The sequence below is a fragment of the Neovison vison genome, chromosome 3 (assembly GCF_020171115.1).
Source record: "Neovison vison isolate M4711 chromosome 3, ASM_NN_V1, whole genome shotgun sequence".
Lineage (NCBI taxonomy): Eukaryota > Metazoa > Chordata > Mammalia > Carnivora > Mustelidae > Neogale > Neogale vison.
In genome coordinates this window covers 140,030,036-140,047,257 of record NC_058093.1, presented here as the reverse complement: position 1 = coordinate 140,047,257, position 17,222 = coordinate 140,030,036, and the positions used below count along the sequence as shown (strand labels likewise).

Here is a 17,222-nt window from a genome sequence, read left to right as displayed (position 1 = left end):
CACCACTGCCCTCAAGATATAATTTACTCATTTATTATATCTACTTCAGTTAAAATGTACAGAATGTAAGTTTAATGAGGGCAGGGATCTTTCCTTATTTTTTTCACCAATAATTTCCTTATTAAGTGCCTAGAAGAAGGCCAGGTGCATAGTGGATGCTTCTGAAAGATTTGTGAATAAATGAATGAAATAAATAATGCACAGCTGAGTGAATGAACGGTGCAGCTAATCTACAGTTGTAAATTGTAAAATCTGAGTTCTATTTCAGACCCTGACCCTTAACTTTGGCCATGTCCTTTAGACTTTCCGTGCCTGTTTCTTCGTGTATAAAATTTCATGGCTATTTATTCATTCAGTTAATATTTATTGCAACACAACTATGGCCAAGAGGATACAAGGATGCTTCCTTGCTACTTCTTGGGGCGCCTGGGTGGCTCAGTCGTTAAAAATCTGCTTTAGGGGGCACCTGGGTGGCTCAGTGGGTTAAGCTGCTGCCTTCGGCTCAGGTCATGATCTCATGGAGCCGCGCATGGGGAAGCCTATTCTCCCTTTCCCAGTCCCCCTGTTGTGTTCCCTCTCTTGCTGTGTCTCCATCAAAAAAATAAATAATCTTAAAAAAAAAAAAGTAAATAAGTAATCTTGAAAAAAAAAAAAATCCTACTACTTCTTGCAGGGTGTATAACTCGGAGACTTCAAATATCCCGCCTCTTCTAAGCCGGGTCGGCTAGCCCAGTTCTTCTTTAGGCTCCTCCCAGATTCAGCCCCGCCAGCTGCCAAAGTAGAGGCCCCGCCTCCTCTCGGCGCAGTCATCCAATGGCTAAGATACACGGATAGGTGAATGCCCCAAAGCTTTAGGTGTCCTCTTGGCGCCTGACCAGAGTCTTGAGGAATTCAGTTCCTCTCGAATAGTCACTTCCCCGAGTCGTCCCTGCGATATGCAAGATCACCCTCTCTCCCAAGTTCCCTGGGAAGGGTCGGACACGGCTCCTCAGTCCCGTCGCTGCCCTCCCTAGAAGCCCTGGGGCTTCACTGGACGAGTCTCTCGTCCCGCGGCATTCTGGGAGTGGTAGTTTTCTTCCCAGTTCCCTCCTGGTGGATCAGTGCCCAAGACTCGCAGAGGACTACCATTCCCAGACGCCCGAGCGAGCTGCCGGTCACGTGACTCGCACGGACAAGCGGCCGGTAGGCTGGGGCCGGGGCTGGCCGGGGCTCCGCAGCTGTCTGTGACACCCGGAGCGGCGGGCCGTCTCGGCCCTTGGAAAGCCCGCCATGGTGCGCGCGGGCGCCGTGGGGACGCATCTCCCGGCGTCCGGCTGGGACATCTTCGGGGACCTGAGGAAGATGAACAAGCGCCAGGTAAGGGAGGCCCGCGGGGTGGGCGCGCCGGGAGCGAGAACGGGCTGCGACGGCGGGGAGTCGGGGCTTTCTGGGCAGGGCTCCGGCAAGGACAGCGACTGGGGCTCACGGCGCCCCCAGGCTCCTCCACCGGCTCTCAGAGGCCGTGGGTTCAAATCTGCGCAAACCCACGTGTGGGCACGGGTGTGCGCTGTCTTGCACTAACAAGAGCGCAGTGAGGGGAGGGTGGCCAGGAAGGAGAAGAGGATAGGAATCTAGTTCTACGGATGTCAGATGGGGTTGGGAAAGCCGGGAGAGGCGACTCGGTCGTGAGTGACAGCTGTCTGCACGGGTTTGAAGGGCCGACTAATGGAAGAGGAAATGGATTTCTCTGTGAGGCTCTGGAGGCCTGACACCCCGAGGAAGGCTGCCCGCGGATGGAAGGGGCGGAAGGCAGGCGAAAGGAAGGCACTTTCTGACAGTGGACACTGTCCAGTAGTGCCTCTCAAAGTGATTTCTTCCCATTCTGGGAAGTGTTCTCCCCACCATGCGTCGGGACTACATAAAGCTCCTTGTACCTGGCGATCTCACTGAGGGTGCTCAGTCGTTTGACTGATTCATTGTTCTACAGGGGACCCCAGAAGGCGTCCCTCAGATTCTGTCATCTGGCTGCATCTTGGAAATAGGAAGCAGTTAACGTGGGGGTCTCTGGGCACCTGGGGTTGATTTCTCACTCTTCTGTGACCTCAGAGGAAAACTTCCTTCTTGCTCTCTCCTTGGTCAGCTCCCTGGCCAGCTCCTTGGCCAGCATCGCTTTGAGTCTTCAATATAAGGCAAGAATGAGTAGGGACTGGAAAGGAAGCCTGCTCAGTCAGGAAAAATGTGATGGCTTAAGCTTCTAGATAGAGAATTTAGGGGACCTGTAGGGCATGATAGATCCTAACGGATCCTAATACTTCTATTGATTAAAACAATAAATTATGCTAAGAAAAATGGAACCATCCTATTGGTAAGTTTGATTGTCTTCGAAAATGGTATAGGACGTCCTGGATGGCCCAGTGGGTTAAGTGTTCAACTCTTGATTTAGGCTCAGGTCAGAGTCCCCAGATGGAGCCCCGCATGGGGCTCCCCAATGGGTGTGGAGCCTGCTTAAGATTCTCTCTCTTCCTCTTCCTTTACTTCTCCCCTTCTCTTCACCCCCTCGTACTCTCTCCCTCTCTCTAAAACAAACAAAAACACTTAAAAAGAAAATGGTGCAAATTCTTACGATTTTGACACATCCTGTCATTTTTATCGCTATACTGTGGAGTGGGATGATGCCTATGGCAGAACACAACTTATGCCTGTGGACATATGGGTTTTGTTTTGTTTTGTTTTCCAAATAGAATTTCATACTAGCGCAGCAGTGTGGGAGAGTTTGGTGACTCAAGTCACCAAGTCTAAACTGTCATTTAGAGTCTGGTTGTTTCTAGGTGTGCACAGCTGATGAGCTGTTCGGAGTTTCTGTGATTAAGATGAGTTGTGGCAGTGATTATCACCAGCTTGAAAAACCAGCAGCAAATTCCCTGAGCACTGATGCTGTTCCCAAGAAAATCCTCCAGAAAATAGAGCTTTATTTAAAACTCTAGACTTAATTGGCTAGGTTTTTAAAATGCCTCTAAAACTGGTACTAATTACTGGTGGTTATAATTGCAGACTCTCAGAGAAGGCCTTCTGATGAATGTCTCAATTCCTAAACTAGTTTGCCTTTTGAAAGATCCGCATATTCCCACTCTTGGTGATAAGGCCTGTCAGAAGCTATTGCATTGTCTATGTTTTGCTGGTTTTCTGATTAAAATGTGGAAGCTCAAATCTGCGTCCTCCTGATACTTTTTCTTTTCTTTTAAGCTTTGTCCTTTTGTTTCTTTTTCTTTTTCCCTCCAAAATAGCATCCTCTGATACCTTGTCAGGCATGCGTGCTCTGCCGGTTGGAAGTGGGATCTCCTTTCTCTGCTGCCCCAGCTTGCTATAAAGTAAGGCAAGAGCCACATGCAAAAACAGGGACTCTTTGTTTCTGCAGCGAGGAAGAGAGGAAGGAAGAAAGACAGCTCCTGGCATTTCTGCTGCTTTGTCGGCCAGAATATCGGGTCTGAACTGTTTGTTTGAAACTCTCAGACATTGGCTGTTTTCATCTTTGGAGGACAAAGACTGAGTGTGGGCCTGCTTCTGAACTTTTGCTTTGGCTGTGAATCAACAAGCTTAGAAAGGTGGTAGGTGACGATGGACAAACAAAAAGCACCAGTGAAACGTGGTGGTGTTATTTCTTCCATCGCAGTCAGTTCAACCAAAATTATGTTTCTGGATCCCAGAATTTTATTTTATTTTATTTTTTAAAAAATATTTTATTTATTTATTTGACAGAGGGACAGAGAGCACAAGTAGGCAGAGTGGGAGGCAGAGGGAGAGGAGGAAGCAGGCTCCCCCTGCTGAGCGGAGAGCGGGATGCCGGTCTCGATCCCAGGACCCAGGACCCAAAATCATAAAACTGTGGCTTGGGGGGCGCCTGAGTGGCTCAGTGGGTTAAAGGCTCTGCTTTCGGCTTAGGTTATGATCCCAGGGTCCTGGGATAGAGCCCCGCATCCGGCTTTCTGCTCAGCAAGGGAGCCTGCCTCCTCCTCTCTCTCTGCCTGCCTCTCTGACTACTTGTAATCTCTGTCTGTCAAATAAATAAATACAATCTTTTTAAAAAATGAAATAAAATAAAACTGTGGCTTGGGGCTTTCCCAGTCAGATCTGTAATTCATAATGAAACAACATTTATTTATCAAGTCCTTCAAATCAGGCAGGGCAGGTGGAGAAGTTTTCTAATGTGAGCTACTTTAGACCTATGTGCCTTGCAAGGCAAATTTTACTTCGGGAGCAATAATGTAATGTATTATAGCCCAGTGCTTTAACAGTCTCCACTTGGCACTCCAGTTTCCTTGTCTTCTGGGTACTTAGTGATAATTTCATAATTTGCTATTGGCACAGTAATCAAAAAGTTTTTTTTTAATGGTGTGTAACTTTAATTTTGAATTAAATTTACCGTCTTTTCAATTATTACATCAGAATATCTTCACAGTTTTTAAAAATTATTTATTTATTTATTGGAGAGAGAGAGAAAGCCGGAGAGAGAGAGTGAGCATGAGCAGGGGTGAGGGACAGAGGGAGAAGCAGGCTTCCAGCTGAGCAGGGCTTGATCCTAGGATCCTGAGGCAGGGTCCTGCCCCAAGGCAGGACTTGATCCTAGGACCCTGAGATCATGACCTGACCCAAAGGCAGTTGCTTAACCGACTGAGCCACCCAGGCGTACCTTTTCATGGTTATTTTAATTCATTTTTATGTCCCTACTTGCAGTTGTTTCCTCCATAAACCTGGACTGAATAATTTCACAGACGTGTAGCAGGAGCAATATGAGCTCTGCTTTTCCTACCCTGCTGCCGCGTCAGACTGTGTGTTTCTGTTTTGTCACACTCTTCAAAGTAATTATTTTAATGGCCATCTAATATTCTGTCAAATTCCTTTAAACATTTATTTTCCCCAGACTTTGAAATTAATCCATGCCCATCACAGAAATTTTAAAGAATAGAGAATAGTTTAAAGAAGAAAATTCAGGGGCGCCTGGGTGGCTCAGTGGATTAAGCCTTTGGCTTCGGCTCAGGTCATGATCCCAGGGTCCTGGGATCGAGCCCCACATCGGTCTCTTTGCTTGGCAGGGAACCTGCTTCTCCCTCTTTCTTTGCCTGCCTCTCTGCCTACTTGTGATCTCTGTTTGTCAAATAAATAAATAAAATCTTTAAAAAAAGAAGAAGAAGAAGAAGAAGAAAATTCAGTCACTCATAATTCCGCCATGCTGAGATGGCCTCTGTTAACCTTGAGGGCAACTCCTTGTGTCTGTTTTACAAACTGTTTTGCAGTTTGTGGAGCTTCTTCTGTAGCCTATACTTCTGTTTTAAATAGTGCCGTAACCTGCCATTATTTTACTCCATCATTTCTCTGTTGTTGCTCACTTATTTCCTTTTCTCTGTTACTAGAAATAGGACTGTAACGCATATTATTGGACCATGATTCTCTGCCTGCGTTTCTTGTAGACTGAATTCCTAAAGCAGGACTACTGGACTGAAAGTAACCTCGTGTTGCAAGTGCCAGATGGCTCTCAGAATGACTGTCCATTTGCCTTCTCACCGCAGTGCATCCTGGGCCAGCACCAAGTATTAGCATTAAAAAAAAAAAACAAAACCAAACAGAAATACCCCCAAACTTGAAATTTGCTAGGCATAAAAAAGAAGAGGAGAGGGCGGAGGCAGGATTGGGTTTGAGCACTCTAAGTGTTTATTCACCACTTGTATTTCTTTGGAAAATTAATAGTTTTAAGCTTTTGCTTCTTTTGTTGTTTTGGGGATTTTAGTGTATTTCTTACTAATTGTTTGTGCCCACCATATATTACCATGTTTAGTCAACGAATATTTATTCAATGAATTGAGTACTTACTTTTTGCCAGACCTGTATTGAACACTGGAGGTACACCTGCATTTTGGTACAAGGCCAAAATGATCTTTGCCTTTGTAGAACATACAGTCTAATGTAAAAGACACATTAGAAATGATATGTGTAATTATGATAGTTATGATACAGATGGTATAAAGAAGTACAGAATGCAGTGAGAATATATAACAGGAGGACCCAGGCTGGTCTACAGCAGAGAGTAGCAAATTCCAACCCACCGGTAGGGGATTGGGGGAGGAACAGAGGGGAGAGAGAGAATCTCACCCAGGCTCCATGCCCAGCATGGAGGCCAGTGCAGGGCTCAGTCTCACGTTCCTGATGTGATAATCTCACGTTCCTGAGCAAAAATCAAGAGTCAGACACTTAACCAACGGAGCCATCCAGGCACCACCCCCCCCAACACCATCTGTTTTTATAAATAAAGTTTTATTGGAACACTGACCTACTAATTCTTTTACATGTTGTCTTTAGTTGCTTTTCACTACAATGGAAGGGTTGAGTGATTTCAACAGAGACTGTGTGGCGTGTAAAATATTTATTATGTGGTCCTTAATAGAAAGTTTGCTGACTTCTAGTTTAGTGGGTCAGGGGGGCTTCCCTGGGGAATTGGTGCTGAAAGTCGGATTTAAGATGAGTGAGCATTAGGTATGCTGAGGAGTCGAGGGAGAGAGAGAGCCTCTGGGCAAAAAGCCAGGTGTAGATCCTGAGTGGATAGGAGCACTTGCTCTCTGAAGCACTGACAGATGCCACTTTGTGGAGTGCCGTGAGCTTCACCGGCTGAAGCTAGGGAGGAGGGATATGTACCAGACAGGGCCGTAGACCATATTCATCCTCAAAGCAGCAGGCCGCAGTTGGAGGGATGCGATCGAGGGACAACTGAAACAGAGCACAGAGATGATCAGATGGCCAGAGGCACATTTGGGAGTCGTGGAGAGTGTAGTGCGGAGATGCCTCAGAACAGGTGTGTGTGGCCGTCAGGAGACTGGTCCCCATGGGCTCTGCTGGTGGCTTGGATGACAGTGGTGCCAGTGGGAGAGAGAATGGGGCAGACTCCAGAAATGGCCAGAAGGTAGAATGTGTAGAGCGAATGGGGGGGGTGACAAGAGTCCTGCGAGCACATATGGCAGCAGAGCAGGTGTACGTGGACAGGTAGAGGGGATCGTTGAGTTAGAGACGCCGGGACCGAGCACTTTCAGTTCCAGGTCTGTTGTCGCGAGTGGTTGGTTCAGGTGGGAGAAGGACGTTGGAGATGAGGATGTCTAAGAACTGAGCCACCGGACTGCTGGGTAGGCCATCTGCATGGCTCTTCGGATCACCCAGGACAAGGGGGAGAAGATTGAGGCAAGTACTGGAGTGAGGAGCCATCCTGGAGGGCACTAAGGGCAGATGCCCTGAGGGACTTACATTCCAAGTAGTAGCAGGCACAGTGACTTTTGTCCCTAAAACCCCTTGGAAGACCGGAGACATCTGGCCCAACGATCCGGCTATAGACCGATACAGGGTGTTGGGATGTGGGCACATGTTGCTTCCCCTCTGTAGTCACCAGGGGTTGGGTATGGTTGGCCGCTGTCAGCAAGGAAGAGCCTTGAGCTTTGGCGGGACAAGCCCCGTGGATCTTAACTCCGTGGTCTAAGGAGGAGCGAGGCCAGCGTGGGACTCGGTACCGTCTTGTGTGGCTTTCTGCCTGTGTTCTTAACCTCATAGTGTTTGCTTCTTACTTCCTAAAACATTTATGGAAAATTTAAATATCCAGGTGTTTTTTCACTTTGAAGTGTAATCTTAAGTGCAGAACAGCTCATTGCTAAGCACTATAGGACCGTGAGGCCTCCTTTGAGGCCCCTTTGGCCAGAGGGCTACGGAGCAGCTCTAGGTAAACCACACTGCGTGCATCAGGCTCTCAGGTCTGATGGGCACTCTCTAGAGCAGGAGGCCCTCCGGCTAGAACTTGAATAATGGGACTCTTCAGGGTTGAAGGGTCTGGGAAATAAATCCCAGTCAGGTGAGTAGAATCTTATTGAGGCTTTAACAAAGTAGGTTCCATGGATTGCTTTGGGGTTTTTCTCTCATTGCTCATTGAAAGGGAGACAATATACGGACGGCTCATGCCATGGACGGAAGTTGAAATACTATTTGAGTTTGTGTGAATTAGTTTAATATCCTAAAATCACAGTTTAGCCTTTTGTTTTGTTTTGCTTTTTCGTAAACTGGCTCATCGCCAGCTCCGGGTTCGTGCCTGTCCTTTCACTAGTTTTCACTTTGGGTCTGGCCTTTCTCGTTCCAGCTCTATTACCAGGTTTTAAACTTTGCCATGATCGTGTCTTCTGCGCTCATGATCTGGAAAGGCTTGATCGTCCTCACTGGCAGCGAGAGCCCAATCGTGGTGGTGCTGAGGTAGGTTCCGCACACGGTCTCGCGGCTGTCGCGCTCTGCCCCGTGACAGAGGAGCAGCGTTGCCTGGGTGAAAGCCTGAGTGACAGCCAACACTCCGTGTTTTCACTGGGTGGAGTATTAGAATGTTCTTCATTGATACTGTTTTCATTTCCTTCTGCCCTTTGCTGAAAGACGCTTCGGAGCTCTTTTCGCGCGCATACGAACGCGGTGTATTTGCTCTTGTGTTTTAATGCTCTAATGCACCTGAAATAGCAATCCTACGCGATTATGTGTGTACAAATTGACTTTAAGCATCAGTAGTTTGAAACTGTGATTTAAAACTGTGATTTGGTTTTCTTTGTCCCCGACAGCCCGCAAGGTGGCCCTCCGCAGTGCCTCACAGAGTGTGCCGGGCCGTTTTAAGCTTCTCCCGCAGCGCTCTTGTAGGTGGCTGCTCCCTTCCGGAGACCACTGCCCTTCTAGAGCGCACGATGTGCATTTTAGAAAAGCTAATACTTTAGTAAACTATATACAGCTGTACAGTCCTGCAAGGGGACAGCGTAATCCATTTGAAATTTAAAAAATCACACTTGGGAGCCCTTAGGTGGTTCAAGAGGCTACCTGTCCAGTGCGTCCCAGACCATCGTGCCTTGCTGTGGGTGGGAATGGAGCCCGTGGGTTTTACAGGTAGCAGTGACCAGGTCAGGGTCACCGTTGGTCTGTGCGGGAGCCAAGGCCAGCACGTCGTCGCTCCCCAGCCAGTTCCTTTCCCTCCACCGGCCTCTTCTGCCATGTTGTGGGCTTCAGCCAGGATGCTGGCTTCACCTGGTTGCCCTCGCGTGACTGGCCAAGGGGCCTATTCTTTCATGCTTTTTTTCTTGCTTTTCTTTTTTTTAGGCTTTCATAAGCTGAGAGGCCTTAGGAGAGCATACGGGTTTCTGATTCGCTGGTATTCATACTGCTCTAGGGGTGCCCTGGGATCCAGGGGTTAGGTTAGGAGGGAGACAGGGATCAAGTGTGTGAATTCTAGACACCTCAGCCTTGTTTTGGTTATGGCGACTCCATTTGTATGTATTGTATATGGGGGTGCATCCTGGTGAGACCTTATTTGAAGGAAGGATTTTAAGGCTTTTTTTTTTTTTTTTTAAAGAAACTAAACACCTCTGGGGTGCCTGGGTGGCACAATCAGTTAAGCCATCTTCCTTCGGCTCGGGTCATGAGCTCAGGGTTCTGGGTTGGAGTCCTGCATTGGGCTCCCTGCTCAGCGGGGAGTCTGCTTCTCCCTCTGCCCCTCACCCCACTCGTGTTCCCTCTCCCTCTCTCAAATAAAGAAATAAAATTTTAAAGAAAAAAAAAGAAATTAAAAATCTCTGATTGAGATGGGCCATCTCACTTAACAAATAAAAAAGAGCCCGAGGCCCATGAAGGCCAGGCCACTCGCATCTTTCTACAGAGCCAAAACCAAATCCCAGGTGTTCTGGTTTTCCTCAAGTCACTGAGACACTTATACACAGAGACTGTTGTGACATTGCTGTCTGTAGGGACTTCTTTTTTTTTTTTTTTTTTTTTAAAGCATCCTTTATAGTTCTAAAGCACATTGGTTTGTCAACATGAACAGTTGACATCATGAGAGATATGCGACCTTGGGGAACACTGACCTTTGGGAAATCCCTGGCCCATGAGGAAAGCAAGCATAAGTTGTTATTAGTGAAAAATTTCAAAGCAGTACTTTTCTCATGGGACACAATAATGACTTTTTTTTCCAATTTATTTATTATCAGAAAAACAGTATTCATTATTTTTTCACCACACCCCGTGCTCCATGCAAGCCGTGCCCTCTATAATACCCACCACCTAGTACCCCAGCCTCCCCCACCCCCCCCGCCACTTCAAACCCCTCAGACTGTTTTTCAGAGTCCATAGTCTCTCATGGTTCACCTCCCCTTCCAATTTACCCAAAAGCACATACCCTCCCCAATGTCCATTACCCTACTCCCCTTCTCCCAACCCCCCTCCCCCACAATAATGACTGTTGACGACACACTGTATACCCTTCTGCCTGAGACTTATCCAGAAGGTTCTTATTCTAGCTGTGGTTCTTAATTGTTTACTTTCTTTCCCTCATAGTCATTTATATTTCTAGCTCTACGTGTTTTACTCAGATTTCCTATTTTTGAATGCTAGATCTATTATGATACTTAGTGTCACTGGTTTCAATTAAAAATAAACACACCAGCAAGTACTTAGTGACAGACCAGTCTCTACTGTGTTCCTCTTTGCTGATCCGTGTGTGCTGACAAGTTTAAGGTGGCCCAGACGCGGGACAGACAGGAGGGCCAACTTTCTGAGCTGCTCCCGTTACGAACTCACATTTTCCTTTAAAGCACTCACTAGTCTGATTCTTCCTCCCTGAGTCTTGCCCTCAACAAACTTCTTGCTGGTTTTTGATCATACAGCCCCTATACTGCAATATTTTGGGTCTTATTTATTTTCTCATCCTTTAAGGCATTTTCCATAAATGAATTCTGTTTTAATAATTTCAGCTTCTACTAGATTATAGTTCACTTTGAATCCATTGGTGATTTTTGGCATGGGTTTAAACTAGTACCATGTGGGATTATTTATTGACCTCCACATCTAAAGCAGTCAACATTTGTTAAAATTCAGTTTTCTGTAGAATATGGTCTGAAGGATGAGGTAGCTGGAGTCCCAAGAGTTGGGTTTGAATTTTATCCCAACCCTCAGCTTGGTTTGCAGATAGATCACTCTCCCAAGGCGTTCATTTGTTTCCTTCTCTTCCTTGAATGGGATTGCCCACGTCCTGGGTGCTGAGGATGAACCACGAAACGCAAGAATTGCCCTAGAGTATCAACCAGCTTTCTGAGTCTACACTTCGGAATGAAAATACTAATGTATTTATAGATGTAAGACTTTTTCTTTTTTGAGGCCAAAAATTGGCAGCTTTCACCTCAAAGAGTTCACATTATACCTGGTTCTTCGTCTACATAATGCAAAGTATAAGAGAGGCTTGCTGCTATCTTTTCATACTTAATCTAAGGAGAAATCATTTCCTTTCTTGCTTGATGTCATCATCGTGAGCAGTCAGAAGGGAACCACTGTGGCTTGGTTGAGAGCTCCCAGACCTGCCCGATGATTCATGGAGGTTGAGACTTTCACTAATACGTTTACTTTTGTATTCTTCATGAATTGAAAGTTCCGCTGTGAATCCAGGCTAATTGGATGTGATTTTGCATTTCTTCCCAGTGGCAGTATGGAGCCGGCCTTTCATAGGGGCGACCTTCTGTTCCTGACAAACTTCCGGGAAGACCCTATTAGAGCTGGTGAAATCGTGGTTTTTAAAGTCGAAGGACGAGACATTCCAATAGTTCACAGAGTGATCAAAGTTCATGAAAAGTAAGGTGGCTTGACTTCTTTTTGGTGGTGTTTTGTAAATTTTGGTAGCCAGATTCCTTTAGTACTGATCAAACTTTTTTTCCCCCATTTTTTCTTCCTCAAGTTTTTACTTAAATTCCAGTTTTCCAGTTACTCAACATACAGTGTGTTATTAGTTTCAGGTGTGGAATTTAGTGACTCAATTTCGGAAGCCAATTTTCATGGTTGATTGGAAAGTAGCAGACGCTTTGGGTTGCGCTCCCAGTCCTGCCGTTTACTAATTGGGTGACTTTGGACCCGCTACTTTACCCAGTCTGCAAGGGCACGATAACATTATCATTTCCCACCGTGACTCACAGGGCGATTATGAGAACCGAACGGACAGGTGTTTCTGGAAGCACCCAGTAACTTGAGTGGCTTCACAGTGGGAGGTGGCGTGTACGAGAGCGTAACAGTTATCTGAAGGAGTCTGAGAACATCCACTCCCATCGCAGCTGAGGATTATGACAATGTGAGGACGCTTCTGAAATGCAGAAAGCTGCCTGTTTCTCTGTGTCACTTCGGACAAGGTGGCATTTGCAGCGGTAGCCTTAGCCCTGGATGGCGGCATGTCCCTTTCCCTGACCTGGCCCAGGGTTCAGTCATTGCGTGTCCTGCTTCACTCCCCTGCCCCCCGACAAATGCTCTTTCTTTCTGTTAAATGCCAGTGGTGGCTTCTGAAGACACTTCTTGGGAACTGGAAACGATGACTTCTTCCTCAAATGTGTTAAGTTCCCAGGAGAGGGTACAGTCACGTGATGATGTGTTACCATCTATGGACTGGATTATTCATTCACCTCATGCAGCCTAGTGTGGCATTTTTACCTGCCTGAGTTATGGAATTAAACTGAGATGTGTGTATTTGTGTTTTTTAAATAACAGAGAGTTTCTCATTGTGTGTGTGTACACATGCGCGTACCTTCACTATTTGTACATTTCCAGTATTAGGTTCCCATCCCATTCACTGCTTGCAGGGCTTCCCCAAAGAAGTTGGTACTTAAAATCGTCCCTTTGTTCTGCTGTGAACATCAGAATGGGCCTGTTCTGTTTGCGCTGTGCTCGTGGTACGGCACGGTGGGACTTGATGTCCACTTGTTAACTGACTGATAAAGAAATACACAGGTAACGTGTCAGGTAACATGACAGCTGACTTAAAAATAATTTCTACAGATGAGAAATTATTCAAAGTTGAAGAAATAATGGTGATTTTCTGTAATTTGCCTGAGTTGCGGGAGAGACTGCTTAGGGTTTTATTTTCTTGATTTCCTTTCTAACCGCAGCTGCAAATCAGCTTGCTCCTTTTGGCATGGTTTCAAATCTTTGTGGGCTTTTCATATTTTATCTAATTATACTAGTGCCTTTTTTCATTTGTCTTATTGAAAGAAGACCCCCTTTATAGCTCTGTAATGCTGTAATGTTGTGTTTCTAGTGTCAAGGCTATGTAAGCACCGGTTTAGAATGTTTAAAATTAATCCCATGGGTCTCTTTACCACACTGATTTTATGCCATTTGTGAATCCTGTTTCTATGCAAACCGGATTTTATATCACTTTGCTCAGTGCTGAAGGAAGTAACGCACCACCGTTCTACATTGGGCAAGGAGAAGGAAGTTTGAGGAGGGTGAGGGCGCGCGCACTTGAATTAGCCTTGTGCTCAGATCCTGCTTTTTGGTTATCAGGGGAACAGGAGCATTTTGGAATTTGAGTCTGCAGAATCGCCAGTAGACCCGTGCGTTAGTTGGATAGTCAGCTGTAAGCAATCACTTAGACCAGGAAAGATCCAGTCATCATCTAAATGCCTGTATCTGACTGTGACATGCCGGGTAGACTAATTGTTTCCTAGCGATGCCGTGCTGAAAATCATTTGTGAAAGGACATTATTTTGCTTTCTAGAGATAATGGAGACATCAAATTTCTGACTAAAGGAGACAATAATGAAGTGGACGACAGAGGCTTGTACAAAGAGGGCCAGAATTGGCTTGAGAAGAAGGATGTGGTGGGAAGGGCCAGAGGGTGAGCATTAACTTCTCTAAAAGTTATATAAAAGATTCAGAAACTAGGGGCACCTGGGTGGCTCAGTGGGTTAAAGCCTCTGCCTTTGACTCAGGTCATGATCCCATGACTCGGTCCTGGGATCGAGCCCTGCATCGGGCTGTCTGCTCAGCGGGGAGCCTGCTTCCCTTCCTCTCTCTCTGCCTGCCTCTCTGCCTACTTGTGATCTCTCTCTGTCAAATAAATAAATACAATCTTAAAAAAAAAAAAAAAGACTCAGAAACCAGAAAGATAGTAACAGAGAAACCAGAGGGCGCCCGGGTGGCTCATTTGGTTAAGCATCCAACTCTTGGTTTCAGTTCAGGTCACGGACTCAGGGTTATGACATTGAGCCCTGCACTGGGATTCTCAGTGTGGAGCCTGCTTGGGATTCTCTGCCTCTTTCTTTCTCTCCCTTTCTCTCTTTCAGTCTCCCTCTCTCTTTCCCTCCCTTCCTCCCTCAAAAAAAAAAAAAGAAAGAAACTAAGTGTATAGGATAATAGAATCACTCGTTACAAATATTATATGTCAGGAGATTTGTAAGTAGCCCAGTTTGTACTCCGCACTGCATTTACTGTGGAAATACTTCTCAGAACTAAGGACCTAAAATCAAAAACTGGATACAAGTGTGTTATCTGTATCATTGGTTTAACTCTATTTTTGAAAGAAATCTTCACCTAGAGATAAGTTATTTGTGGTTTCAGATAGCATTACAGGAAACCCTCCCAGAGATAATCACTGTTCAACACTCAAGGGAATATTCTAGACATTCCCTTTACCTATAGAGATATGTGCATATATCGTATATAATTTTACATAGTAGAATTTTATTTTATGTTTTCACCCAACAAGAAGTTGGAAATAGATTTCTGTGTCAAACCTACATCCAGGTTTTTTTGTTTTGTTTTGTTTTGTTTTTACATCCAGGTATTTTTAAGTGGCTACATACTGTTGTTCCACTGAGAATCATAAAATCATAACTTAACCAGTTTTCTTTTGGTGGACAGTTAGACTATTTCCTTTTTTTCTCTACCAGAAACAGTTATGTGATAAAACTTTTGATATTCATCTTTGCATAATTGTTCCAACGATTCTACCTCTGATGCAGAGGAGGCTGTATGCTCTTATTAAAAAAAGAACAAAAAAGACAATTCTTCCCCTCTCCTGGTGACCCCTTCTTATGCTTAACCCTTGTTAGAAGTGCCCTTTTTTTTTTAAATCTTCATTAAATCCCACAAGCTGTTTGAGGCTGGAGAACCCAGTTACCATTTTGTAAGATTTAGCTTTATCAACTAGACTGTGGTTTGAGGCCTCGTCCTACCCCATTTCTCCCTCTGCTGACCTTCTAACTCCTTCCCCCCGTTGCAATGCTGGCATATCTGTGGGGAGAAGAGAGAGACTTCCAGCTGCTCAGTCCTCTATTTTGTAGACATCTGGAGGACAAGCTTTGTATAAAGGAGAAGTTGGGGCTGCTGATTTACATAGGACTGGTGGGTACAGGGAGCCTTACCTGGTTTCCCCTTAGTTAGGTAAGGCTTGGGTCTGCTGATTGCATCTTTTTTTTTTTTTTTTTTAGATGTTATTTATTTGTTTATTTAACAGAGAGAGCGAGAGCACAAGCATGGGGCGGGGCAGGCAGAGGGAGAAGCAAACTCCCTGCTGAGCACGGAGCCCAGTTCGGGGCTCCATCTCAGGACCCTGAGCTCATTACCTGAACTGAAGGCAGACGCTTAACCCACTGAGCCACCCAGACACCCCCCACTGATTGCATCTTGATACGAATTTTGTCAGCAGACTCATTGGCTCGCTTATGCCCCAGACCTTCTGTGTCTGCAGTCATCATCATGTGTGGGTATAAATTATGGGACTCACATCTGTGTTCAATAAGCCTGTTTGTTACATCTGAAAAGCCCCGTGAAATATCAATGATGATGGTTCTTCCAGTTACAAACTAATTCTCCACGTATTTGAAAGCTTTCCCCGACAGCCGTCTTTATATAGGCTGTCTGGATATGACTTCTGCACTAAAAAAATTAAAAACTAGCTTGATGGCCATTGTCGGTTCCATGTGTACAAGTGGCTCAACTAATTATTTTAATTCTGCTATGGTGAATGCAGCAGGCGAAGACAGGCAGCATCTCTAGTTGAAATCATGTGCCTGCTTAAAAAATCGTCCCGCTGTTAATGGTGATGCTTTTGATTAAGAGAGCCTTTTGAGGCAGGAGTGAATGTTAGTCTCATAGCCCGAATATGGCTATTCCCAAGGAAGATTTGCATCTTAAGGCTGATTTAGGGTGTTTTTAAATGCTGCCACCATCACATTACAAGCAATTTTCATATTTCTGGCTTTTCGTCCTACAATTTAGGTTTTTACCATATGTTGGTATGGTCACCATAATAATGAATGACTACCCAAAGTTCAAGGTAGGAACATGTTTGTGTGTCTGCTTTAAAAATATATATATATTGGAGCTTTTGCACGTGCCACTGTAAAGATGCAGTCTGTTTAAAGTGTTTTGCTGGTGTGGTTTTTGTTTTTTTGTTTTTTGTTTTTGTTTTTTTTTTTTTTCAGAATGTTTGTAGTTAACTAAAATTAACATTACCATTTAAATTATCAACACTTAAATCAGTTATTTAAAATAGCTACTTTCATCTTTTGTGTTCATAGTGTATTCTAAAATGCCACCTCTATATTTGTTGCTTTTTATCATGGAAATCTTTAAACTTACAAAAAAAGTTGTACAATAAACCCAGTAATGATGTTCTCTCAAGCTCAGTAAAAATGGTACCTATATTTTTTAAAAACCACTTGAAACACAATAGGGACCATACATAGGAATGAGCGATGAATTTATTGGGTTTATTGGGTGCTTGATCCTTAGTCCGTCAGTGTATGTGGGGGTTTTAAACCATAACGTGGCACTGAGTAGCTAGTTTGGAGAACCACGCATGGGGGGAAGAGGTCATCTTTGGATTCTGTCCTCAGTCTAGCCCTGAGCAGACTTCATCTGAATACGTTTATAGACCAAACTAATTTGTGGAGTTCGGAGTAATTTCCCACTGTTTTCTTTACAGTATGCCCTTTTGGCTGTAATGGGTGCTTATGTGTTGCTAAAACGTGAATCCTAAAATGAGAAGAAGTTCCTGCAACCAGACTGAAGTGAATTCTGCTGAAAAAGAGAAAACCTAATATATTTGAAATGTTCCACTTTCTGTATAAAAGGAAACAATGTGGAGACATTTTTGTCTTGTCCAAATAAATGATTCATCAGTGAAGATTGTTTTCTTTTGTGGGTTCTGATTTGAACCTCCTCCGTCTATGTGCCACTCCTAGTCGTCATTCTAAGCCAAGCATGGGGGCCTGGGCCACTTCCAGACCTGCTGCTGGGGACTGCATGGTCCCTACGATGTAGTCCTAATGTCTGAGTTTCAAAACTAAAACTCTTTGCATAGCATAATAACATTTCTGGAGGAAATGAACAGGCCCCTAAAAAGAAATGGTTTCTTATTTATTAAAGTACAACCTGATCAG

General features: G+C 44.9%; 1 protein-coding gene across 1 annotated transcript; it reads left to right on the top strand.

The window, feature by feature from the left end:
• The first annotated feature begins 1,168 nt into the window (after positions 1–1,168).
• On the top strand, positions 1,169–16,966 carry SEC11C (SEC11 homolog C, signal peptidase complex subunit). The gene is made up of 6 exons (XM_044242883.1): positions 1,169–1,356; positions 8,141–8,250; positions 11,494–11,643; positions 13,553–13,672; positions 16,057–16,114; positions 16,766–16,966. Exons 1-6 carry the CDS (start codon positions 1,270–1,272, stop codon positions 16,817–16,819), a joined length of 579 nt encoding a protein of 192 aa, XP_044098818.1. The 5' UTR covers positions 1,169–1,269; the 3' UTR covers positions 16,820–16,966.
• The last annotated feature ends 256 nt before the right edge of the window (positions 16,967–17,222 follow it).